This window comes from Musca autumnalis, unplaced genomic scaffold (genome assembly GCF_047663935.1).
Source record: "Musca autumnalis isolate F117 unplaced genomic scaffold, ASM4766393v1 scaffold_3, whole genome shotgun sequence".
Lineage (NCBI taxonomy): Eukaryota > Metazoa > Arthropoda > Insecta > Diptera > Muscidae > Musca > Musca autumnalis.
Window position 1 is genome coordinate 14,948,705 of NW_027411866.1, and position 25,636 is coordinate 14,974,340.

The following is a 25,636-nucleotide window of genomic DNA, read 5'->3' on the forward strand; positions in this document are numbered from 1 at the left end:
AGGGGTAGTTTACACTATATGTAAATGTCATATGACATGAAATTTTCCATCGTTATATATTTGCTAATATATCCAATATTGGAGATTTTCCTTACGCCATTTACTCTGTGCGTCCACACCAGCAATAATGTAATAAAACTACGTCTCCACATTGCGTCCGTGTGTAGATATGGAATGTTTTTATTTCGTGTCTTATGACATTTACATATAGTGTAAACTACGCCTAACAACAATGTTGTTTTTGTAAATTTGTTGTAAGGGCCAAACCTATAGCTCTGCGTGTTGCGCGTGCGTTCAAAAATACAAAAACAAAATAAATGTATTTCAATTTGAAATACATGTATATTGTTTTTGTATTTTTGAACGCACACGCAACACGCAGAGTTATAGGTTTGGCCCTAATTCATGCATTAACTAGGCGTTTACACCAGACAGTTTGTCTTCAAATACAACTCTGATTTACTAACACATACATACATTTGTCTGTTGTCTTCCAGCTGCCCATTATTTTTTCACAGACAATCTGGTTAACAAATTTTTGGCATTTTTGTAAAAATAAGTGAGATAATTGATACATATTTGTTGAAAACAAAAGAATATGGAAAATGGCAAAATATGTGAATGGAAAACAAAAAGAAACCGATGATTTTCATTCATAATTTTACAACTGTTTTTGCAGTTGTCTGGACCCCTACGTCACACATGCAAGTTTTGATTTTTTGACAATACATGAACTCAACAGTCCCGTCATGTGTAAACGCAGGGTTACCTTATATAAATTTGCCTTGTTGTAAACGTTCTATGTTAACAATTCCTTTTGCATGTCTAATTTATCGAAAAGAAGAAGATCCCCAAAAATTACTTTAGTTCCAAAGTCAATCTACGTAACCCTACGTAACTGCAATACATTTTTATTATTTTTAGCGAAAAAAGTTATTTTTTAGAATTTTTACAAAGTTTTTCAAGTTTTTTCTATTGTGTTTTTATATTACAACAAGAATAAGTTTAAAAATAAACAGAAAACAATCCAAAAATATGAATTTACATGATGATAAACGGCAAACTCCAGCGATTCAAGCAATTAAACAATTATCACGAGAAGAGGATGACGATGATGAAATGGAAAGAATTCCACGACCTCCACCACCAGTAGCCTCAGCAAGGATACGTTCACAACAACAGTCGCAACAGCAACCACAACAACAGTTATCATTAAACTCTCGTGCAAGCTCAACAACAGAAGAACCAGAACCCGAATCCCGATATGAATGTGCCATTTGCATGAATTGGTTAAATGAACCTGTTCTAACTTCGTGTGGTCATCGTTTTTGTAAATCATGCCTACACTCTTGGCTTAGGAATAAAAGTCAATGGTGTCCCATGGATAATAAGAAAATCACAGATAAAGACATTTTTCCAGATAATTATACCAAACGAGAAATAGAACAGATCCAATTGAAATGTCCTAATTTGAATATGGGCTGTAACTATGTTTCATCACCTTTAGAAATGGAACATCACAAATATAATTGCCCATATCGTGTAAATGATGAACCTGCTGAAGAGAAATGTCCCTTTGCCAGTATTAAATGTGAATTTGTGGGAAGGCCAGAAACCAATGCCTTGGAAGTGCATTTGAAAGAAGATATGCCACATCATTTACAGCTGATGTTGAGGAGTTTACAAAACACAGCCATATCTACATGGAATCCACAAAAGCCGCATAAATCGAATGCCCAAACAAATGGCCACGCTTCCGGAGGTGCAAGTGGTGTACCACCACCACCTCAATATGCGAATGGGGCAGAGGAGCAACTAATACAAGCAATGTATCAACGTATTGTTGTGCTTGAGCAAAGAGCCTGTGAGCAAGATGTTAAAATAGAAAATCTCACTAAGCAACTTTCGACACAAAGAACCCAGGTTGATCCACGTTACAGCCAGGGTACCATACTTTGGGAAATTGTCAATTTCCACAATCTCATTGACCATCTACGGGCCAATACAAATAATTTGGTGTATTCCCGTGAATGTTATACCTCTCCGTATGGCTATAAATTTTGTGCACGTCTAAATATACAACCTAAAAATCCCCATCTTCTTAGTCTACATGTCCATCTTATGCAATCAGAAAATGATCATCATTTGGAATGGCCATTTATTGGACGCATCAAGCTGTGTATGGTACATCCACGTGATATGAAGCTGTCACAACACGACACCATTATGACAAAGCCAGAGATATTAGCATTTCATCAGCCAAAAGAACGTATCAGCACTCGAGGATTCGGTTTTGTTGAATATGCCAATATAACGGAAATGATAAAGCGGGGATTTTGTGAAGATGATCGTTTATTAATTAAAATACAAATTAATATGGTTTAAGGTAAAGAGATGTATTTTGTAAGAAATTAGCCACCATGTCTGGATAATACATAGTTATGGAAGCAGGGTGGTGTGTCTACTCAAAGAAAGAAAAGCAAAAAATACCTAGTAAACAAATTGTATGTTTATATGTATGTTTAAAAATAAGCATGCAAAAAATGTTATAAATAAGTATTATATATTATAATACACAATTCCCATATCTACATATGTTCACAATGTGGTAAAACATTTCGTAGTTCAAGTAATTTATGTGAACATATGACACGACATGCTGGCCAAGCAACCTAACCGTGACCCGAATGCCCCAGACCTTTTAAATGTGGCTCAGATTTGCGCAAACACAGAGCCACCCATACAAATTATAAGCCACATTGGATTAGGAAGGTGTTCAATTGTGGAATGTGTTGGCATATGCTTGTCATTTCGTATTATTATTTGTTGCATTCATCACATCACATTGTAATAATTAAGTGATTCGTTTAAGGATTTTTGGAAGAAATAGCCTTGAAGAATTTGCTTTGTTTCTGGGTCGAAACCTATAGCACTCTCGCGGAATAGATTTTTCTCGAGAAAACATTCCTCCTCTCATGAATAATGTGAGAAAAATAATCATTGAATTAGGCAGCACTGAAGCGTCTTTTTTTGTTGTGAAAACAAAGAGAAAATATGCCTGTTCGATAACTTCGCAAGTAAAAAGTATTTGCAAGTTCTTGCAACTACTTGCAATGCTTCTCAGTTCTATTTTACTGCAAAAGTTTGTTATCGAACAGCATTTTGTAAAAGTTTGTACAAATTTGTACACACTTTTGGGTTATCGTAAAGACCTAATGTTACGTATTTGTGTTTTTTAGACAAAATCAAATCATGGGATTGGCATCGTCATTATTAACTATTTGCACTATTTCATAGATTGGCCATTGTGCAATTTTTATCAATACCGTTATTTGTTAGACCGGAATTTGAGGCAAGAACCAGATTTCAGGGAAATGGTAATGTGATTGGTTTGTGTGAAGTCAGAAATGGTCAAGCGGATGGGTAAGGAGGAGAATATATAAGCTGCTTCAAATTGGCTCTCATCTAAACAGTAGGAAATTGGCCATAGAGTTAGAAAAAAAATAGTTTTACCATTTTTTTCAGCAAATATCGATCATCACATAAAGAACTTTCTTTGGCAGCATTTGTTACAAAATTTCAAGTCTTCCCACAATACACAAATAATAATATACGTAAGGCAATTTTAAATGTCCTTTCTATTAACAAAAATAACAAAAACACAAACTACCTGTAAAGGACTTGACAAAGAAATAAACAAAATAAAAAAAGAAAACAATGAAAAAATACAGGAATTTTTTTTTAAACAAATATAACAGAAATAAATACATATAATGAAATCATGCTTTCAAAAAAAGAAAATACATAAATAAATCTCCTCAAAAATATATAATCTCAATCACTTAGTGTAATATTGTACTTAAACTATTATATAAAGTCTTACAAGCAAGTGTTATATTCCTCAACAATCTTAAAACTTATTTTAAGATATATCCATTCCAGTTTCTTTTATTAGTGATCTGTTTTTCAAAGGCGATTCAAATACGCTGCAAACCCAATTTGAACTTTTAAAAAATATCTGTTTTCTATCAAACAAAAATGTTTAAAAGAACAGTAGTTTGTTAGTATTTGAAAAGAATTTGGGAAACAGGCCATAAGTTTTTGTTTATCTGAAACATTTGTAAGGCTATATACTATCTCACAAATATCCTCTTTGACATAACTAAAATAAACTACACAATTCTAAACATGTTTAGTTATTATTTTATATTTTACTATTATTATTATTATTTTTTTTTTGTTATTTAATTATACATAACTATAGAAAGTCCACTACATATATGTATTATATTATAATTTATAGAATTATACCAATTTTTGTATATTTTTTAATATTTTTCTTTAATATTTATTGTTTTATAAAAAAATACCTATACAAATTTATAAATGTACTTAGTATGTATCATGGTAGAATAATAAAAGGTAACCTCATTTAAAAAAATCGTAGATACATCTCTGGATTTACTGACATGCTCAATTACAGACTAATTGAACGTATCCACCCCTGCACGTCAGGGAAAAGAAAAACAATACTGGATAATATTCTGTGTGAATAATTTTAAAATTCTTTGAATAAAAATGACGAGTCTGGTGCCGACGTTAAATTTCAAGGTATATTATGAAGTGGCCGAAGACCAAATGAATGTCCAAGTGATTTGTGAAACGTCGAATCCTTTCTTCAACATATGGACTAATTTTAATGAATGTTAAACACAATTTTCACTTTGTTTCTTTATTTGTTGTTTTTATTTACCATAGTATAAATGAATGGCTGACTTCCGCCACGTTATAAAACTACGTTTTTTCTTCGCATTAATTCTGTATCACTGCGATATGGAATAGGATGCTTACAGAATTTTTTAGACATTTACAAATCAGCTGACATTTCGGAAGGGAGCCCATTGTTAGCCTAAAGAGTTGGTAATATGCCAAATCACTTGCACTCATGTTTGGCATTGAACTTTTGCTGGGTAACGGTCAACTCCCTTAGGTAGCTCCCCCACAAAATTTCAAAATGTTAAGGACATGTCTCGGATTGTTCGTGGGTTCTCCACGAGCTCCTATAATGGTACATTATTTTCGGGGCAAGTCCACATTCCCTGTAATAATAGAAGAAACGCTTTTAAAAAATCTTTTCCGGCACTAACTAAAATGACTAATGGGCACGACAACTTACGAGGATAGTTTACAACAATGTAAATTTTTTAGTGGCTAGTCCAGGCTTCGTGACATAATGGTCCAAAATTTCTGGTAGGCATGATAGCTATCGGAAGGGTTGACTGACATTGGTCAACCTTTGCATATATTAATATTTCTCACAAACTTAAATTGTTCTAAAAACTATAACGAACAACTGCTACCATCTGCAACATTTTGTATTACGAGCTCCTTTAAAATTAAAAATCATTTCCCTCCAGCGTCGTTTATTATTCTTTGATTTTATTTATATTAAAAACATTGAATTTTAGATTTGAAACGTAACTGTCAAATGTGTATGCAATGATAAGCACACACATACATAGAAAATTATTGTCAAATCCGTTTTGACAATAAAATGTTGTCAAAGTTTAAATTTAGAAAAAATTGTAAACATATGATTGCATAAGGTTACCTTTTTTAATTGTACCATGAGTATGTATGAACAAAAAACAAATTGCCAAACTTTCACACATAAACATGTATAAAATAAAAAAGGAATATACATATAAAAATAAATGAAAACTGATATTTATGTATGTTTCATAAATATAAACAAAATATTTTTTTATTATTTTTATAGGATATTTTTGACCATCTTTATTTATTTAAATTTCTTTTGAACAAGTAAAAAACTATCAGTCGGCTTAGACGACAGAGATATACCCTCAGCATGTGTATGTTAAAACAATTTTTCCCAAAAAAACGTATGTATTTAGAGGGCTTTAAAAATGTTGGGCGTATGAACCTACAAAAATGTTGATTAGGATTAAAGACAAATGTTTTGCGCAGGAAATACTTAAGGGAATGGATCGACATTGACCTTTATGGTCCAGCCACTACATATGGGCCATAGGGGGTTCTGAGGCAGCGAATGCAAGTTGCTTCAACAAAAATCAAAGTGATTCGATAGCAGGTCTTAAAGTGAACATATCCGAAATTTTGTTTGGGAGGTACTGGATGAAGTGGACAAATATAGTCCATATTTGAACCTGAACTATATCTGGTAGATATATTAGGATGTGTAAAGTATGGACCAATCGGCCACTCCCTTCAAAAGTTACCGTACGAACAATTTTTCCGAACATTTTTGAAATTTTATGGGGGAGGTACCTGAAGGAGTTATCTTCGAACTTAAACTATATTTGGACAAAATAATACTGAGGCCAAATTTTGGACCGAGAGATCGAGAGTTATCTTGCGCTCCAACCACCTCACACGGTGTCATAGGATTTTTTTTTTTGCAACTTCGGGAACTTATCCCAAATTTTGTGTGGGAGGTACTCGAAGGAGTGGACCCATTGAGTCCATATTGGAAACTCATTTAAGTCTGGCAAATTTTGGATCGAATCGATTGATCCGTTCGAGAGTTATCGTGCGCTCCAGCCAGTCAGACAGACGGACGGACATTGCTCAATCGACTCCAAATTGTCTGAAACACATTTCGTCCGAACATACTTGGGGTGTAAAACCATTACTTCGATGAGGCACATTTTGCCCGTATGAAAGTGTATATACCCTCGTTAGCATAAATGCTGAGGGTATAATAATAACAAATATGAATTTAAATGTTGTTATGGATAAAGTTTAACGTCAAAATCTTCATACAGTAGCATGCCCGTTTATTTCTAAAAATGTAAAGTCATTAACACAAATTACAATAACAAATATCACTACTTACCGCAGTTTTCCATCTTCTCCTTTGACTGCAAAAAGACAAATACGAAGAATAATGGCATTGCAAATATCAAATGCCTTAGGGGTAGTTTACACTATATGTAAATGTCATATGACATGAAATTTTCCATCATTGTATAGTCGATAATATGTGCAATATTGGGGATTTTCCTTACGCAATTTACTTTGTGCGTCCACAACAGCAAAAATGTAAAAAATTACGTTTCCACATTGCCTGCGTGGGTAGATATAGAATGATTTTATTTCGTGTCATATGACATTTACATATAGTGTAAACTACCCCTTAATCAGATATTGTCAAAGAGAGAGAATGGAGGAAACTGCGATAACTATCAACCAGAGGTGGAAGCGAGTCGACTTTCAGTCGGCGGCGCGTCGCCGCCGATCATTTTTTAGGGGTTTAGCCGCCGCCGACTATATCGGCTCAAATCGGCTAAAAATGCGCAGCTGTCAATTCGAGCGAGGATGGCGCGCGCCGAAATTTTTTAGTGAATTAATTATTTTTTTTTATTTATTATTGTCTTTTTAGGACGAAGGCCGTTATTTATGAAAGTTTTTAATTAATTAATTGGATTAATCGAGCTAACATGGCCTAAGGAGTTTTGCATTGAAAAATGAATTCTAGCGAAATACCACACACTCAACCATTACGCTACGATCGTATCTGAGTATCGTATTTGAATGCTAATGGCTAGAAGACAAAGGCTGATTTTGATAACTTCTATTTATACAAACATTTTTACAAATTTGTAATTATGAAGTATTTATTGAAGTCTTTTTCTTTATCAAGTCACCCTAGTGTCTTCTCTAGGAATCATTTTCTCAATACATACACATATACAATCGAAGGGGGGTTTCCTTCATGAATTGTAATGCCTTCAGTTTTTGAAGTTTTGGATATCATGTCGACTAATTTTTTGTTGGCTACGAAAAATAATCTTGCAAAAAATGCAATGAATCCAGTACGCTTACATATAACCGGATTTATTAAACACATTGCGTTTCAAATATCATTCCATATGTCAAAAAATCGCGGTAAAAAAGGTTCACCCGGCAAGAAGCTATAATATTGGCCTGTTCCTGTACATTATAAAGTGGTAAAAGTTGTATAATTCCCAAAAGTGGTAAAGCGGTTTCAACACGGTATGTTTTAGGCAAATAGACTGCCACTTTTTTAAAAAAAAAATCTTATATCACTTGTGAGCATGGTACAATAATTCATAGGTAGGCCAGGTATGAGAATCGCCAAAAAAATACAACCCTGTCGCTATGGCTTAAAACGTCAAAATTGTTTTGATGAATGATAACGGATGAGTAAACAAAGAAGAAGAAGAACGAGATGTTGGAATGAAAACAAAACAGAGTTGAATTTTTTGATCAATAATAAATATCAACTCTGCATGTCAACACGGTTTTGACAGATTAAGCCATAACAAAAAAAAAATTGTAATCAGCTGTTAGCTGTGGCCTACCTAAGAATTATTGTACCATGCTTGTGAGGATCAGTTCCAACTCGGTATCTTATATAAAACAGAATGATATGAAGTTTTAATACATTAACAACTTTTTTATACCCTCCACCAAGGTCTACAGAAGATTGGTCATTCAGAATACGGAGCACTATGCTAAAAAATTGGTTCAATTGTAATTCTTTAATTAGCCGGCCTTCGGCCGACATTTTAAGACTTTATCCTTTGGACAGGTGCAAACCTAGGACAAGGGAACAACATTTTTTTATTTTTAAATTTTTGTCTTATTAGGTGGCATTTTTTACAAGGGAACTTTTGGAAATTCAAAGGCCCCTATCTCGGGAAGTATGGATTTCCGCAACAAATGTTTTATATATTTGTGATCAGGTTAGTTTTTTTTACATTTTTGCTGGTGTGGGCCCACAGAGTAAATGGCGTAAGGAAAATCTCCAATATTGCATGTATTAGCGAATATATAACGATGAAAAATTTCATGTCATATGACATTTACATGTAGTCTAAACTACCCCTTAGAACTATGCGTGTTGCGTATAAAAATACAAAAAGAAAATACATGTAATTCAATTGAAATACATGTATTTTGTTTTTGTATTTTTATACGCAACACGCATAGTTCTAAGTTTTGGCCTTCTAAAAAATAGCAGTATTTCGATATTTGAGGTTCCAAGAGGTAAGAAAATTAGAGTATGTATATATTTGATTTTTAACAAATTGAGCCGAAATTCAGTCGCCGCCGACAAAAATACGAATGGCGCGGCGCCGCCGTCCTTGCAAGTGATGAGCCGCCGCCGCCGAAAAAATCAATTCGCTTCGTTGTCTGCTATCAACATCACAAACAGAAAACATGATAAATTACAATGACGATCGATATCAATAGTATCGATCGCAAACACAATAAAAGCGCTTGGCGGCAACGTCAATAAAAAATAAAGTCTGTCTGGTTACTTTCCCAGCAAGAACTTTCTCAGAGAGTAAGGGGTTTTTATTCTCTTTTGCTAGAAAATTGTAAAAAGTAAACAGACACCTTCCCAGCAAAAACCAGCAAGCAATCAGCTGAATTGCCAAAACAACAATTTGTCCGCCAACAAAGGAAGCAAACACTTTGTATTTTATTACAAATAAAAAAGTAAATGAAACAAAAAAATGATTTTAATTTTCACAAACATAACAACAGTTGATTGATTGTTTTCAGGAAGAAGAAGAGTTAAAAGTTCTTGCTAGAAGAAATTTGTCCAGCAAGAATTTGCAAACTCTCAGTGAAAGAACTGTCAAAATGTCTCTCTCGAATCGCTCTCTTTTGCTGGTTTTTTGTGTTAACAGACACACCTATGAATAAAATGTAAACATTTAATAAGTGCCGTTCTGGAACAAATGTGGTTTTGTTAATAAAACAATATTTTTATTATTTTTAAGTGTTTTAAGGTGTCATGTTTCCAAAAAAATTACAATTCCACTTGAGAAATAAAAAGTGGTTTCATTCCGAAAAAAAGTTGGAACAAGTGTCATTTAGGGGAACCATATGAAATTTTTACCATAGGTAGCCCTGGGACCCTGATTCCAACGATATATAATTTTCCGGGGGAAGTCCATACTTCCCGAGATATGGGCCTTGGCATTTCGAAAATTTCGTACTTTCAACACCTATAGGTTGTTTATGGGCACCTCTGGGATCGGGCTGAAGCGTTCTTAAGTAGACGGCCTTCGGCCGGGGATTGAAGACTTTCTCCTATGGACAAACAAAACTTCCTTGTAAATTTAAAGTTTCCTTTGAACAGGAATTTTATACATTCTCCTATAAACAGGTGTAAAAATTGGTCGCGTGCATAAAAGTACTCTCCATAAGCTTTAAAACGATGCCCATATTGCCCACGTTAGAATTGTAAAATGTCAAGACCCATATCTCGGGAAGAATGGACTTCCCCCGGAAAATTATATATCGTTGTAATCAGGATGCCAAGGGCTATCTACTGTAAAAATTTCAGCCCGATCTGAGAGGTGCCCATAAACAACCTAAAGGTGTGAAAGTACGAATTTTCCGAAATATCAAGACCCATGTCTCGGGAAGTATGGACTTCCCCCGGAAAATTATATATCGTTGTATTCAGGATGCCAAGGACTATCTACTGTAAAAATTTCAGCCCGATCCGAGAGGTGCCTCTAAACGACATTTAAGCCAAAAATTTTCGTGTTTCGGTTTCTGAAGAAGCTAAATACGGAATCAATTCCACTTTCGATCGGAATTGGTTTCTGTGACATGCCTGACAGAATCACTTTCTGAATCGATTTATACACGTCCGTCCCTTCGCAACGTACAGGTCGTATTTATTGTCCGATTCAGCTGATTGGTTGAAATTGGAGAATAAAGGGGGTTATTATGAACTACAATTCCCCGTGAATTTTTTCACTTTCTCCCCTAAGTTGCAACGGCGGAAAAACAAAAATCACGGGGAAATTTCATTCATGATGACCCCCAAAATTTTTTTTAGCCATAGGAAGAACGCTATTGCTTTTGGTGAAAATCGGTTCAGATTTGGATATAACTCCCATATATATTTTCGGCCGATTTCGATGAAATTCGGAATGCGTGAATAAGTTTTTATAAGAGTTATACGGCGTTTATATTATAGTTTTTTGCAGGGTTAACCTTCTTTATGAGGATTTGTTTGAAGTATATACAATGGAAATGACATTTGAAACCCAGACCCACTGGGTTAACCTTGTTATATATAAACGGCCTATTATATGAGTTTTATGAAAACCCAAGCAAGATTTTTTTTTTTTAATTTTGGAAAAAAATTTAAATTTAAAAAAAATTGAAAAAAATTGATTTTTTTTTAATTTTTGTATTTTTATGGTTATTTTTATTGGTGTTTGACCTTGTTTAAATAGTTAGAACATATGAAAAACTAAAATTTTTAACTTTGACCTTGAATTCCCCTGCAACTAATAGACCGAATTCGAAGTGTTTTAACAACAACAAACTAATTATGAAAATATCTCTATCCGTTCTAAAGTTGCAGAGTTTTGACGATTCTGTACCACTGTGCGACGTGGACTTCTAAATATTTTTCGGAACTTTTGGAACAACGTGCAAATTTTAAATATTTTTAAAATAATTTTGGATCAACGCGAGTATTTAAAAATAACGTTTTCATAAATTTTTGGAAAAACATGGCTTTTAATACATTTTAGCACGATTTTTAGTGTATTTTAACAAGTTCGCGGACGGGAAGCTATGGCATTCATTTTCATGGTGACGTAAGATGACGTTGGTGCTATAGCATTCACATGCAAATTCATTTTGTGCGACTCTCTGAATTTTTTCTTCCGCGAACGGGTTAATGGTTTCTGGAACATCGTCAATATTTAAAAATATTTATTTTTGGAGAAAGGTAGAGCAGCGTGAATTTTTAAAATTCTTTCGGAAGAAGTTAGAAGTTTAATTCAACAAGCAATTCCATTATTTATCATAGACCTCAATCAGTCAATCAAATGTAAATCCAAAACCTCTATAATTCGTAAAAACCGGGCCACTTGAGTTACGATTTAACCAAACTTTACTGAACACAAAGAAGAAGAAAATTAAAAGACATCTTTCATTGTTTCGTATTCTTAACTATCATTTAATAATGTGGTATTATACAACAAATTTACATTCATTCTAATTGTAATAAGCTATCCAACTGCATATCTTCGGCCATAACAATTGTCTCAACTGCAATATCTTCAGTGTTGCCGGCACCATGTACAAGCATATGCTTTTTCAAATTACCCGATTGTGTAAATGACTTATTACAAATAGTGCAAACATGTTTCCTCTCTTCCGGTGGTAAGTGAGTACGTTTGTGGATACGCAAAGCTTTGCGTAGACGAAATTTTGAACCACACTCATCACATTCAAACGGCCTTTCCGATTTATGCGTTACAGAATGTACATTTAAATCATGTATCGAATAGAAGCTTTTACCACACACCAAACATTTGGCTGGTCTTTCGCCAGTATGACGACGCATATGAGCCGATAGAACACCACCATCTCTACAACGTTTACCGCATATTTCACAAATATGTGGCCAGATGCCAGTGTGAGACAACATGTGGGCTTTCAGTTCTTTGCCAGTGAAAAAGTCTTTCGGGCATTCTTGACATTTATATGCCTTAATGCCAGTATGACGAAGTTTGTGGGTACGCAAATTTCCCAATTGTGAAAAAGACTGACCGCATATATCACACTTGATGCCAATGTGTACTTTCAATTGATGTCCTTTTAAATCACGCGGAACTCGGAATTTTTGGTCACAATCGGGACATTCATATTTATACACTATTTTTTTAGGTTTGTCGATGTGGGATGCTGCGTGAATTCTCAATTCTCTTGGAGTGTAAAATTCCTTAGGACATTTTGTACACTTGTGATCCTTAATACCGGAATGGCGCTTACGATGGTGTTTCATATTACTTACATGGGTAAATTGTTGACCACATATATCACATTTACACACATATTTAGTTTCAGAAGGTTTCTCTTTATGTGATGACATGTGAACTCTAAGTTGGAAGACACTATAATATGCTTTGGGACACTGTTGACATTTCCATTCCCGGTTACTATTATGGCGAACTCTATGACGTTTCATATTCGATATATGGGTAAAGGGTTGACCACATATATTACATTCCAAACCGGTAATACACTCAAACTGAGGTCCCTGTACTATTTCTTTGGGATATTCCACCTCAGGCATGTCATTAGACTGGAAATTAGAAAGTAAAAGCAATAAAAAGTAAATTACTTTCATAACATTAAGATTAACATTTATACATACGTCTTCATCCTCATTATGACTATCCTGTATCCAATCGGCATCTTTAAGGCTATCATCTCCATCTTCCTCGTTATGGAAAGCAGAACTTTCCTCTTTGAATTCCACCTTTTCAAATGATGTCTCTTGTTCCTCGATGCCACAAAGTAGAGGATTTTCAATATTCTTTCCACCTGTCTCTAGCTTTGATTTCCTACCCCTCTTTTTTCCTTCTCTTTGGTTGGTCATAATCCAATCGGCATCCTTAATGCTATCATCATCCTCTTCCCCAATATCATCATAATGGAAATCAGAAATTTCTTCCTTACTTTCATCCTTTTCAAATGATGTCCTTGGTTGCTCCGTTTTACTTTCATTTTCAATACTCGTTTTACTTTTCTCTGGTTTCCTACACCTCTTTTTTGTTTTTGTTTGTTTATTTTTATTATTATCCTTAAGAATTTCTAACAAGGATATATTTCCATCTATTTCATCCTTAGTTAATGGTGGCGATGATTCCTCATTTGTTTTACATTTCTCCTTTTGCAACTTTTTGGGACGTCCCTTCTCTTTAGATTCCGTTTTTTGTTTATGGGATTTTTTACGTTCTTTAAGAATTTCCAGCAAGGATTTATTTTCATCTAAATTGTCTTCATTATCATCGTTTACATTATCAATCAAATTTGTTGGCTCTATATTATCAGTATTGACTTCTAAAAGCTCTTCTTCTTTAATGGGGTTCTGTGGTGTATCTTCTTCCTCTTTAATATCCACAATATCTATGGGATTTTGCTCTATCACCGGTAGTTCATGTAGGATATAACTTTCTTCGGCCAATGTCAAGTGTAATGACTCGAAGTGTAAAACAAATTTGTCGAAGCTTGTTTTCTCCTCACATAGACTGCAAGTTACATTAAATGCAGGTGGCATCAAGGACACACAGAAAATCTCACCACATTTAAGATTATCATAGGGTGGTGGTATGTTTGCAATTGTTGCTAACATGTTCACGAGCAAAACAGTTATTATTTTTAATTAATTTTATTTTCTTATTTTAAGCTACATTTGTAAACAAATCTCAGCTGTTTTGATAATAATCACCGCCGATTAAAACATAGTTACGCCGTTAACGTAAACATCGATATATTATGACGGCGTTCAAACTCCCTTTCTCATAGTACGTTTAGACTACGGTGGATTTAGCAAATCCAAACAATTTAAGTTGTCATTTTCATACAATATATGTCAAATAAATCGAGATAATGCTCTAAAACATGTTATAAGAGTAAAGTCTAATGCTTGGTTTACATTTACGAAATCCACTCGATTTCAACTGTCAATTCCTTTGCGTATACGTTAAATGAAAACTCATCCGAAATCCATTGGATTTCATTTGACGTTTAAGCAATGTAATTAACAGTTAAAATCGAGTGGATTTCGTAAATGTAAACCAAGCATAACCGACGTTTTAACATAACATAACCCTGCGTTTACAAATGACAGGACAGTTGACTTCATGTATTGATTGTCAAAATCCCACAACTTGCCCGTGTGACGTAGGCGTCCCGACAACTGCAAAAACAGTTGTTAAATTTTGAATGAAAATCATCGACATCTTTTTGTTTTCCATTCACATATTTTGTTTTTGTTCATGTTCTTTTATTTTCAACACATTTCAATTATTATCTCACTTATTTTTACAAAAATGCCAAAAATTTGTCTTCCTTACTGTCTGTGAAAAAATGATGGACAGCTGGGAGACAAACGACAAATGTATGCATGTGTTAGTAAATCAGGGTTGTATTTGAATACAAACTGTCTGGTGTAAACGCCTAGTAAATAGAATGACGGCGTTCAAACTCTTTCTCCCTCATACTATCACAATCGTATACTAGGTTTACATTTAAGAAATTCACTCGTTTTCAACTGTCAATTCCACTGCTTAAACGTCAAATGAAAACCAATGGAATTGAGTAATAGGATTAAATGCGGTGTACAAAATGCTTGAGGCGTGAAGTGAGAGGTGAAGGTTGTCTCAGAACATACCCGCTTGATTACTTAGCATTTGTCCATAAAAGAACATTTTTAATTCCCACAGAAGACCGGCTATTTTTAAACGTCAAATGAAATCCAATGGATTTCAGATGATATTTTATTTGACGTATTCACAAAGGAATTGACAGGTGAAATTCACTCGATTTCGTAAATGTAAACTTGCTATTAGTGCGTAACTTCAACTTGCTCCCGGAAATTTAAGGTAGAACAAAACTTCCATTAGCACCACCATTCTACAATAGCATAGTATTATGTCACAATAGTATAGTATTATACTACAATAGTATAGTAATATACTATAATAGTATAGTCGTATGCTTCACTAGTATAGTAATATACTACAATAGTATAGTAATATACTATACAAGTATACCAAGATAATTTTCTCAAAACAATAAAAATACATAGCAGAATTTGAAGCCTTTCTTTATTTTTCTTTTCAAAGGCTCCTAAGAAGAAGAACGATCTTTCAAATGACCAAATGGTGCTTCACTATTTGTTTCAAAATTAAATATACCATCAACTCGTTGCACCAACATCGGATCACCAATTTGAGCACTTGCGTCCACTTGATTACAACCACTCTTATTCGAAATATTATCATAACTCGAACATTTGTAGACCGGAGCAAAAGAATAACCCTTAATTGCTTCAGCATAATAGCTTACACAACGACCATGTGAACAGCTACCATCCAAATCGGTGCCACAACCTGGTTGCAGGCGACCCCAATTAGCATAAAATGAGGCAGAACCTATTGGCTTAAGGAAGCCTTTTGTATTGCCATTCGTTTGTATTGTCTGGACATATTTAGCATCGGTGCTGGCCAAGCGTGTTTCACTATTTTCATAGCTGTACAAAGGATATGCGGGATCGAGGCCTACAATGGCTGGTAATGTGCCACGTTTGACATTTTTACCAGTATAACCAGCAACATGGGCGCCCAAACTGTGGCCAATCACCACCAAATTACCAAAACTCATGCCAAATTTTTCATTTAAGAAATCAATGAACTCAGCGACATCTTCACCCACCACCGGGACTTTGGCACGGGCGGAAATGTAATTCAATTGAGAATATTCATTCCAATCTACGGAAATGATGTTATAATTATCCTTTGACAAATAGGCCTCACGTATGGGTTTATTTGGTGTGGAGGTATAGGAGCCACCCCAGCCGTGAATTATAATTCTGGAATAAGCAACAAATTTTGTTTATTTTATATATATTTTATTTTAGTTTAAACTTACCTTGTGGGTCTTGATTTCTCAAAATTGGAATTCTTTATTGATGCTTCATTATTTATAAACAATTGCTGGGCCGTGCTGGGATTACTTTGGGTATATAGATAAAATTTAACAGCCCCTGTGGCCCTTGGTTCTATTAAATCATAGCTACTAATCCTCAAAGGAGAAGAGCTAACCAAAGCTTAAATGAAACCCAAAATTGAATTTTACTTCCCACTGTGATATTTAAATTTTGATAATTACCCAAATTAATAGCCAACACAACAATCAACAACAATAACGTCCTCATCGTCGATTATTTCGAGAAAGACTACTCAAATAACGTTGAGTGTCTGTTTTAAATAATATTAATAAAAAATGTTTGGCGATTAGATTACTTGAAGAAAGTACAACTGTCAAAACTTATGTTTTACGACTTGTGAGAATATATTTAGATAAGATTATTTTAATAAATAATTCAAAGATTTTTATTTTTAATTTGCAGTTTTAATATTCACTTCACGTGTAATGTTTAACGACAAATCGACACCATACAACTCGAAAGAGAAATATAGTGAGAAATTTAAACAGTAGAATGTGACCTAACCTGCCCAATGTGATACTGAGATTTTTCGATTAACTCAGATTAACTGAAAGGTTATGTTGTGGGTTACGTCTTTGTGGTGACGATATACATATTTATGCAAAATACATTTTCCTTCCTTATGTTTTTGTATCATTTGGGTAGTCAACTAAAATAACCTACCTATAAGTTTCTTTTTTTTTTTTTTTTGAAATTGTTGACATTTTGCTTAGTTATACATAGCGATCATGAATACTCACGTAGGGAGCTTCTCACGAGTGAGTTGCAGCTCACTTCTCACGTCTCGACCTATCACAAATGACAAGGGAGGAGCGAAAAAAGTGAAGAGGGTTTCACAAGTTTGAAAATTGAAAATAGTGCCGCATTTTGTGAACCCTTGAAAATATAATTTGCGTTGCCATATCGTTATTTTATTTACAAATTATTTTGCAATAACTAAATTCGTAATTTTTTTTATAAAACATTAATTTATTTTAAATTAAATTAATATTTCTAAAACGAAAAATAATTTTTATCAACAATCCACTTTAAAAATACTTGGTAATTGATAAAAATATTAAATGTTTGATATGTGGCAACATCTGTAACAGCTGTTTTTGTTTTGTTTTGACAGATACATACATACATATGTAAAAATTGTTTATTTACGCCCGAAGAATTTCCGCAATTTGCAAAAAAGTGAACAAAAACCGTTTAAAGGTCATTAAATGTTGCATTTTGAATGATGTGCGAAACGACAAACGCTGAGGAATACAAAGAAAACCAAGCAAAATTTTGTGGAAGTCGTTCCATGCGATGCCAATATCTCACTGGATCTTTTGTATTAGTTCAAATTAAGTTGTGAAAGATCCCATTTTCAGCATTTGGAAGGAATTTCAAGAATTGTAAATAAATACAATACGTGAAACATCCGATCTCTTCTCCAGCAATAGGACCAATCATATGAATGCTAAGTACAATTCGTGAAATTCGGATCCTATTCAACATTTGAACCAATTTCATGGATTTTAAATACAATTTCTCAATTTTCAAGAAGGTTAACCCTGCAAAAGGCTATATAATATAAATATGCTCTTTTTTATTAATTTAATCCTTCCTATTGTGGCTTGTTCGTGGAATATGCCATGCCAAGGTGGTTGTTAAGATACCATTCCACTGGGTTATTGAAGATGCCATCCAAAATGATTTGGATCTTTTAGGGGTCACAGTCTTGTAAAAAGAATGGGCGAAGGTGGTAAAAAGGTGACATATAACTTGCACTCATGCTTGAATAGAATCTTTGGCATCGAATATTTTGCTGGGAACCTTAGCGAAGTACCTACAAAAAAATTTTTAGAAAGGTGTTGCTCCTGATAGGATCCTCTTCCATTCCTGTTTTCATCATATGATTCTGAACCGCTTCCCATATCTGAAAAATTTTGGCCAACTTCAACTCCACCTCCAAATTACGCCAAACTCGATTGAGGTCTTCCTTGCTTCATTGATACACGGATAAACATGTATAGTTGCCAAAAGAATTTCTAATTGTTTTTTATTTGTTACCTTTAACGTAAAACACAAATAAATACAATTGATAATCATTGCAAAAGATTCGTTTCTTGTCGATTTTTTCTATAAAAAATGTCCATAGTTACATTTTTTTGTTCAACTCGCCTTGATTTCTGTGGTGAGAGAAAATTGCCACACATTCTCACTTTTTTGACATTTATGATAGCCACTTTTCTCACGAACGTGAGTTTTGTTCTCCCTTATGCTGTTTATAATAAGGGAGGAGGCGAGAGTGAGAAAACTCACGGTGAGATGATGTTCATGATTGGGCTGATAGATTTCTTTTGCTCGGAAATGGGAGAGCACAGCAAATAAAAATTCCAGTTAGAGTCCTCCACTCGTATCGATTTGGGATTTTTTTCTGTCCATTATTCTTGGTGCGCAGATATCAGTGATATACATACATTTTTCGTGCTTAAGTCAACATTTGTTTAATTAAAAAAACTTTTATTTTACTTACGATTTTATGAAATAAATCCACTAATTTATATTTTAATCCTTATGCATAATTGTATAAACTATATCCTGTAAACCAGTGAAAGCTGTCGGCACAAACAACTCTAATTGTTGTTTTCCCTCCGCAGTTGTTTCACTGGCACCGATCTTTTCTGCCATAGCACCGCCATGCTGTTTCATATCTTCACTTAAATGTGAAGGTTGTTGCTGTTGTTCTTCTTCTGTCTCACTGGTATTAATATTTTCCGGCATAGCACCATGTTGTTGTCTCATATGTGTTCGCAAATATGAAGGCTGGACAAAAGCTTTTCCGCAAATACTACACGAATATTGTGGTGGAAAATGTATACGTTTATGAATACGTAAGGTTTTCTTTAATTTAAATTTCGAACCGCATATATCACATGAAAAGGGGCGTTCTGTGCTATGCATAACAGAATGTTGGTTTAAATCGTAACCAGTGAAAAATCTTTTATGACAGATATTACATTGTGCCGGTCTTTCGCCCGTGTGTCGTCTCATGTGCACCGTTAAATCACCACCATCACGGCATTTACGACCACAAATTTCACAAATATGTGGAAATATTCCGGTGTGACAAATCATGTGAATTTTCAAATCTTTCTTAGTTGTACACTCCTTGGGACATTCTGAACACTTGAATGGTTTAATATCACTATGTCTTAGACGATGTCGTTGCATAACAGAGTCATCGGCGAACAATTTATGACATATATCACAGGGTACGCCACCGTCTACATCCTTATGTTCTCGTAATCGATGTGTTTTAAGATCACGCTCCGTTCGATACATCTTTTCACAATCATCACATTTATACTTGTAATTGACTACCCTTGAAAGAACCTTAATTTTATGCATTGCTGATATATGTTTGTTGAGTAATTTCAGTGATTTGAATGTCCGTGGGCATATGTGACAACGTAGTTCTTCTTCATTATCATTTTGCTGGAAATAAGAACAAAAGATAAGCGGAAATTATAAGACCATATAATAAAAAGCTGAGAAAAAATCATGATGTGCAGCTGCTCATTTGTTATTCATTTCACTCACTTCCACATTCCCTTCATTCTTCACCCGATCTATTGCCCAAACATCATCGTCGTCCTCTTCCTCCTGCATTGTTTGGTTATTTACACGATCGCCTCCTACTCCTTCTTCTTGACTTGTATTCGAATCCTTTGCTATTTCTTCTTCCTTCTTCGCCGGAGGTCTTCTTTTCCGCTCTTTATATTGACTGTTCGGTAAAACTGTAATAATATCTTTATTTGCCGATTCCCGGTGATGCTTTGATATGTGTAGATTGATGTCACGTTCTATTCGAAACAGTTTATCACATTCATCACATTTATATTTGTAGTTAACTTTTCGTGATAGAACTTTAATTTGATGTGTAGCTGACATGTGTTTATTACGCAATTTGACAGATGCATATTGGCGACCACAAATGCGACAAGTTAGATCATTTTGCTCTAGCTTAGCCTACAAAAATATATGTATATTAAAACAATAACATATAAGTAATAATAGTAAAACGAAACTTACCCTTTTGGTATTAGGTTTTTCATCATCATTAGAAGTACTTTCATTAAGAGGCTTTTCCTCGTATGTTCTTTCGTTATGCTTCTCAATTGCCTCCATTTCAAGCTCTTCTCTTGGTGGTTCTATGTTGTCTAGAGCCTTCTCAATGTCTTTTTCATGTTGTAAATGTTGCCATTTATGATTTAATTGATGTGCCTTGATATCGCGTGAACTTCTAAAAGATTCGCCACATTGATCGCAATTATAGTTATAATTAACTTTTCTTGCAAATAATCTAACATTGTGAGACCGGTACATGTGTGAGTTGAAAACTTTCAAAGTTTTATATTTACGCAGACAGATATCACATTGATGCTCTTGTTGGGGTGTTGCCTCTTTATTCTGAAAAAAGAAAATATTTTGTAATGACGATACTTATATACCTTAGCGTACCTTAAATACCTCTTCCTCCTGCTTTGATTCAATTTTTATTGGTTCAGAAATACCATGTACTTTCCGGGTATGTGAGTTAAGGTCACGCGGAGTCCTAAAAGCTCTGCCGCATTCTTCACATTTATACTTGTAATTAACTTTCCTATAATACAACTTAATTTTATGTGTATAGCACATGTGTTTGTTGTAATTTTTTAATGTTGTATATTGACGATGGCAAATTTCACATTGAAGCTCCTCCAAAGACTTGTTCTTGGCCTAGTACAGAAAAAATCACGTTGTTAATCACAATGATGTTGTAAAAACACTCACACTTACATTTAAAACCTTAATGCTCTTCTTATCATCATCATTATGACTTTGGGAACTATCACTATCACTTTGGGAACTATTATCATTTGCCACCCAATCTTCATCATCTCCATCATTTTCGAATATCTCGTCTTCTTCACTATAGTTTTGCGAGTTATCTACTTTATTTTCGGTCTCTTCCTTTGGCAATGATATCATGAGCTCCTCTGCAATATCTGTTTGAGATACTGCAATTTCTTCTTGTGTGGATGTTTTGGTAGATCTTCTGTCATGTCCTTGGATATTGTTACCTTCTCCAAGCATTTCCATCAATGATATATTATCATCTAAATCTGTTTCAACTTCGCTAGGTCTATTTTCCTCGTCATCGTCAACAGAGTTTTGCCTCTGTATATCTATAAATTCTTCCAATGTTTCTGCTTCAATAGGATCATCGGGCGGCACTTGTTCCAATTTGATGTTGACAGGTTCAATTGAAATTGTTGTCGTCGGCTTTGTTACCAGCAGATCCTGCAGGCTATAACTCTCTTCGGCTAATGTTAAGTGTAGTGACTCGAAGTGTAATACAAATTTGTCCAAGCCAATTTTCTCCTCACATAAGCTGCAGTTAACATTAAATGTAGCTGGTGTTGAGGACACACAAAAAACCTCTCCACATTTGACATTGTCATAGGTTGGTATGCTACCAATTGCTTTAAGCATATTTTCCACAGGTTTTTCAAGTGTTCCTTTTTATAATTTTTGAGATTTTCTTCTATTTACGTGCAAAAACAAACTTGCTTCAACTTACAAGACGTAGTCGATTTATGTCCATAAATAACGGCGTCAAAAATGACATGTTTACAAAAGATATTTTTGCCGGGTTATAGTACGTTTACATATAACAAGATTAAATAAATTTGACTTTTGAAACTCACCGGATTGTTTGTTTTTCAAAACATTCTAATTTAGCCTCCACTCATTATCATGGTAAATTTTTTGAACGTTTGAGAATGTATCTGTGATCATGCATGATAAATAAAACTGTTTTAATCTTCAAAAGATAAAATGTTGAAACATCAAATTCATTCATTTCTAGAGGAAAAAAATCAAAATTTCAAGTTTTAACACGTCTGTCATTCACACACATACAAGAAGGGGTTTATCGGCAACAGCATGGTGCAATACAATCAGCGTGAAACAGTAATGCTAGGTTTACATTTACCAAATCCACTCGATTTCAACTGTCAATTCCATTGGTTAAACGTCAAATGAAATGCAATGGATTTCAGATGAGTTTTCATTTGACATATGCGCAAAGGAATTGACAGTTGAAATCGAGTGGATTTCGTAAATGTAAACGTAGTATAAGAGCAGCTGATTTCACCCAATGTGTCAAATTCAGATTGTGAATTAATTAATCGTATGCAAGTCCTTGATCCCGGTCCACACTAACGCGAATTTCAAATTTCCCACTACAGCAATTTTATGATTTTACTCTACTATGGAGATCGATCTAGAGACACATAATTTCATGCAATTTTTTCAATGAAATCACTCTAGTGTGGACCGGGACTTGGTCACACTAGATGGTTTCATTGAAACAATTTCATGAAATCCAGGGTTCCTAGGTCGATTTCCATACTAGAGTAAAATCATGAAGTTGCTATAGTGGGGAACTCGATTTAAGAATCCCTAAAAGTTTCAATGAAACCACTCTAGTGTGACCTTCGACCAAGCGTAAACAAAGTGTGTGTTCGATTACTCAAAATTTGTACAAATTTTTATTCGTTTACAAGAAGTTACTGAACTTGTACATATGTATACAAATTATTAAGAAAACAAACACACCTAAAAATAATTATGATAACTTGAAGTACTTTCAATCAAAATAGTCTTGTTGTTGTAGTTTCTGGTTCACCTTATTAATTGCATCATGATCGGCATGAGTGGTTGCATGGCGCAATTAAAAGGTGGCGTAGGTTAGGTTAGGTTAGGTTCAGGATGCGCAGCTGCCATGTTGACAGCTACTCCACTCGGAGACCTTGAGGTCCATTGTGATCATCCAAACTATTAAATTATTCGTGTTGTAGAGGTGAAAGATGATGTATTGATGTGTGTGATGTGTGTGGTTTGGGCTATTTGATTATAGATGCTGGATATGGCTATGTGTGTTGATGTTGGTTGAGTTGTAGATGGTGATGATATGTAACTGATGTGAAGATAATGGTGGTGTGGAGGATAAGTGATGTGGTGCCTGTTATGGATAGAGCTATGTAGTGCTGTGTGACTGTGGCTGTAGATGATGATACGTGGCTATTTAGATGATGATAGTGTATGTGAATGTATTTGTGATGTGGTGGACAAGTGATGAGGTGCCTGTTGTGGATAGAGTTGTGTGGTGCTGTATGCCTGTGGATGATGATATATGTCTGTTGATGTGATGTGCTGTGTGGGAGGAAAGTGATTAGGTTGGAAAGGTTGGACAGGAAGGGAAGCGGAAGTTGGTATGACAAGAGAGAAGAGTAAGAATAATTAGAGTGAGTAGTGACTATATTGGAGAAGTCAGGTTATTTAAAGAGAGAAGATGGTTTAGTAGCTAACTACGATTTAGTTACTAATGGTTTTAGGTCTGTGTTGGCCTGCCCCAGAGAATCCTAAGGCTCTTGCAGTAAACCACCAACACTGTGGGGTCAATAGAGGCGAAGTAGGAAAGAGATTCAATCACATGTTCACCAAATAGTCTATGTCTTTTGACCATCAGTCTAGGACATCTGCATAGAAGGTGCTCGATTGTCTCCGTTTCCTCCTCATCCTCACATAACCTACAGTACTCAATGTTATTGCCATCCCACTTGCAAGTCATGGATCTTATTCCGCAGTGACCGGTTATTACCCCCACAGCGGTTCTGATTTCTGATTTGCATAGCGAGAGGAGGGACGAAGTTCTACGCCGTGAGATAACCGGCCAGATTGACTTAGATACCTTACAACCAGGCACATCCTGCCAAACTTTAACGGTTTCCTCTGCGTAGAGCTTACTGAGTTTGTCGAGGAAGAAGCAGAGAGGCGGCTTGACACTATCCTCTACCGTGAGGTCCGAGGATTGGGATCCTCTTCTAGCCAGTTCATCAACTATCTCGTTTCCCTCAACATTGCAATGCCCTGGAACCCAGCAAAACCTAACAACAATGTTACATGTTTTTAAGAGAGACCTGCATCTTTGAACAATCCTGGATTTAATACTGTATGACCCTAACGCTTTTAGGGCAGCCTGACTGTCCACGTAAACAGTGACTGCCTTATCTATAAGGTCCGTCATTCCCACTATTAACTCCAAGGCCTTCAAAACCGCAAAAACTTCTGCCTGAAAAACACTACAGTTGTCATTAAGCTTATATGAGTTCCTGATGTCTAATTCTTCACAGAACACGCCAGATCCCGTGCCTTCCTCCATCTTCGACCCGTCGGTGAAGATCGACAGGCTGTCGGGAAGTGGTCTGCCTCGTGTCCACTCACTTCTGTCGGGGATTAGTACGTCAGCTGTGTCAAAGTCCAGGCTTGATGAGATGTAGTCAGTCTCATCTCCCCTGGCTCTTAGTCCAATCTGGCTACAAATCCGCTGTAGAACACTAGCATGTCCAAGATGTGAACCACGCCACAGATTTAGCTCTTTAAGCCTCAAGGCAGATCGTGAAGCTCGATACTGTACAAGTATGTCCAAAGGTTGGACGTTCAGTATGGCATTCAATGCAGCCTGAGGGGTGCTTCTTGCTGCTCCAGTAACGAGTACTGACGCAGCTCTTTGCACAGTAGCTAATTTGGACAGATTGGAATTATTGCCTAGGGCATGCCACCAAACGAGACAACCGTAGGTCAGAATGGGACTGACCACTGTCCTATACAGCCAATGTATTACATGTGGTCTGAGGCCCCAGCTCTTTCCTATGGAGTTCTTGCAGGAATAAAGCGCGATTAAACCCCTCTTGGTGCGCTCCTCCGTGTTCCTGTTCCATCTTAGCCGATGGTCCAGGATCACTCCCAGGTATTTCGCCTCCGTTGAGAGATCCAGTCGCACTCCATCCAGCGTTGGCGGCACAAATTCGGCAATATTTCTTTTTCTGGTGAATAGTACCAGCTCAGTCTTCGCAGGATTCACCCCAAGACCATTGTGGTGAGCCCAGCGAGAGAGCTTAACCAGCGCACCCTGCATCAGTTCCGACAGCGTCGACAAGAATTTTCCACTGATTAGAAGGACGTCGTCAGCGTATGCTACAA

The 25,636-nt window shown here is 35.4% G+C and overlaps 4 protein-coding genes across 4 annotated transcripts in view; 1 reads left to right on the top strand and 3 right to left on the bottom strand.

The window, feature by feature from the left end:
* The first annotated feature begins 795 nt into the window (after window positions 1–795).
* On the top strand, window positions 796–3,801 carry Traf6 (TNF-receptor-associated factor 6). Its single transcript, XM_073976806.1, has one exon. The coding sequence runs from the start codon at window positions 1,036–1,038 to the stop codon at window positions 2,383–2,385; it is 1,350 nt and encodes a 449-aa protein (XP_073832907.1). The 5' UTR covers window positions 796–1,035; the 3' UTR covers window positions 2,386–3,801.
* An 8,177-nt stretch (window positions 3,802–11,978) lies between these two features.
* LOC141398961 (uncharacterized) lies at window positions 11,979–14,319 on the bottom strand. The gene is made up of 2 exons (XM_073976809.1): window positions 13,211–14,319; window positions 11,979–13,138 (listed from the first exon to the last, which is right to left on the bottom strand). The coding sequence occupies exons 1-2, from the start codon at window positions 14,189–14,191 to the stop codon at window positions 12,041–12,043; spliced, it is 2,079 nt and encodes a 692-aa protein (XP_073832910.1). The 5' UTR covers window positions 14,192–14,319; the 3' UTR covers window positions 11,979–12,040.
* Window positions 14,320–15,690: 1,371 nt separating this feature from the next.
* LOC141397064 (phospholipase A1-like) lies at window positions 15,691–16,829 on the bottom strand. Its single transcript, XM_073972913.1, has 3 exons — window positions 16,732–16,829; window positions 16,492–16,669; window positions 15,691–16,432 (listed from the first exon to the last, which is right to left on the bottom strand). Exons 1-3 carry the CDS (start codon window positions 16,775–16,777, stop codon window positions 15,691–15,693), a joined length of 966 nt encoding a protein of 321 aa, XP_073829014.1. The 5' UTR covers window positions 16,778–16,829.
* A 2,195-nt stretch (window positions 16,830–19,024) lies between these two features.
* Window positions 19,025–25,636, bottom strand: part of LOC141397070 (uncharacterized) — a 31,743-nt gene continuing 25,131 nt past the window's right edge. Inside the window, exons 7-11 of the mRNA XM_073972931.1 lie at window positions 21,380–22,109; window positions 21,077–21,325; window positions 20,639–21,016; window positions 20,147–20,575; window positions 19,025–20,041 (exon numbers count right to left, since the gene is read on the bottom strand). Coding sequence (XP_073829032.1) covers window positions 19,112–20,041; window positions 20,147–20,575; window positions 20,639–21,016; window positions 21,077–21,325; window positions 21,380–22,109 — 2,716 coding nt within the window. The 3' untranslated portion in view covers window positions 19,025–19,111. The remainder of the gene's footprint in view (window positions 20,042–20,146; window positions 20,576–20,638; window positions 21,017–21,076; window positions 21,326–21,379; window positions 22,110–25,636) is intronic.

What these genes read in the sequence shown, in the direction of transcription:
- Traf6 (XM_073976806.1), top strand. Translation starts at nt 1,036, where the DNA reads ATGAATTTACATGATGATAAACGGCAAACTCCAGCGATTCAAGCAATT.
- LOC141398961 (XM_073976809.1), bottom strand. Translation starts at nt 14,191, where the DNA reads ATGTTAGCAACAATTGCAAACATACCACCACCCTATGATAATCTTAAA. An exon ending in GTCATAATGAGGATGAAGAC is followed by an intron (nt 13,139 to 13,210) that starts GTATGTATAAAT and finishes TCTAATTTCCAG; the next exon opens with TCTAATGACATGCCTGAGGT.
- LOC141397064 (XM_073972913.1), bottom strand. Translation starts at nt 16,777, where the DNA reads ATGAGGACGTTATTGTTGTTGATTGTTGTGTTGGCTATTAATTTGG. An exon ending in TGTGTTGGCTATTAATTTGG is followed by an intron (nt 16,670 to 16,731) that starts GTAATTATCAAA and finishes GTTTCATTTAAG; the next exon opens with CTTTGGTTAGCTCTTCTCCT. An exon ending in GAGAAATCAAGACCCACAAG is followed by an intron (nt 16,433 to 16,491) that starts GTAAGTTTAAAC and finishes TGCTTATTCCAG; the next exon opens with AATTATAATTCACGGCTGGG.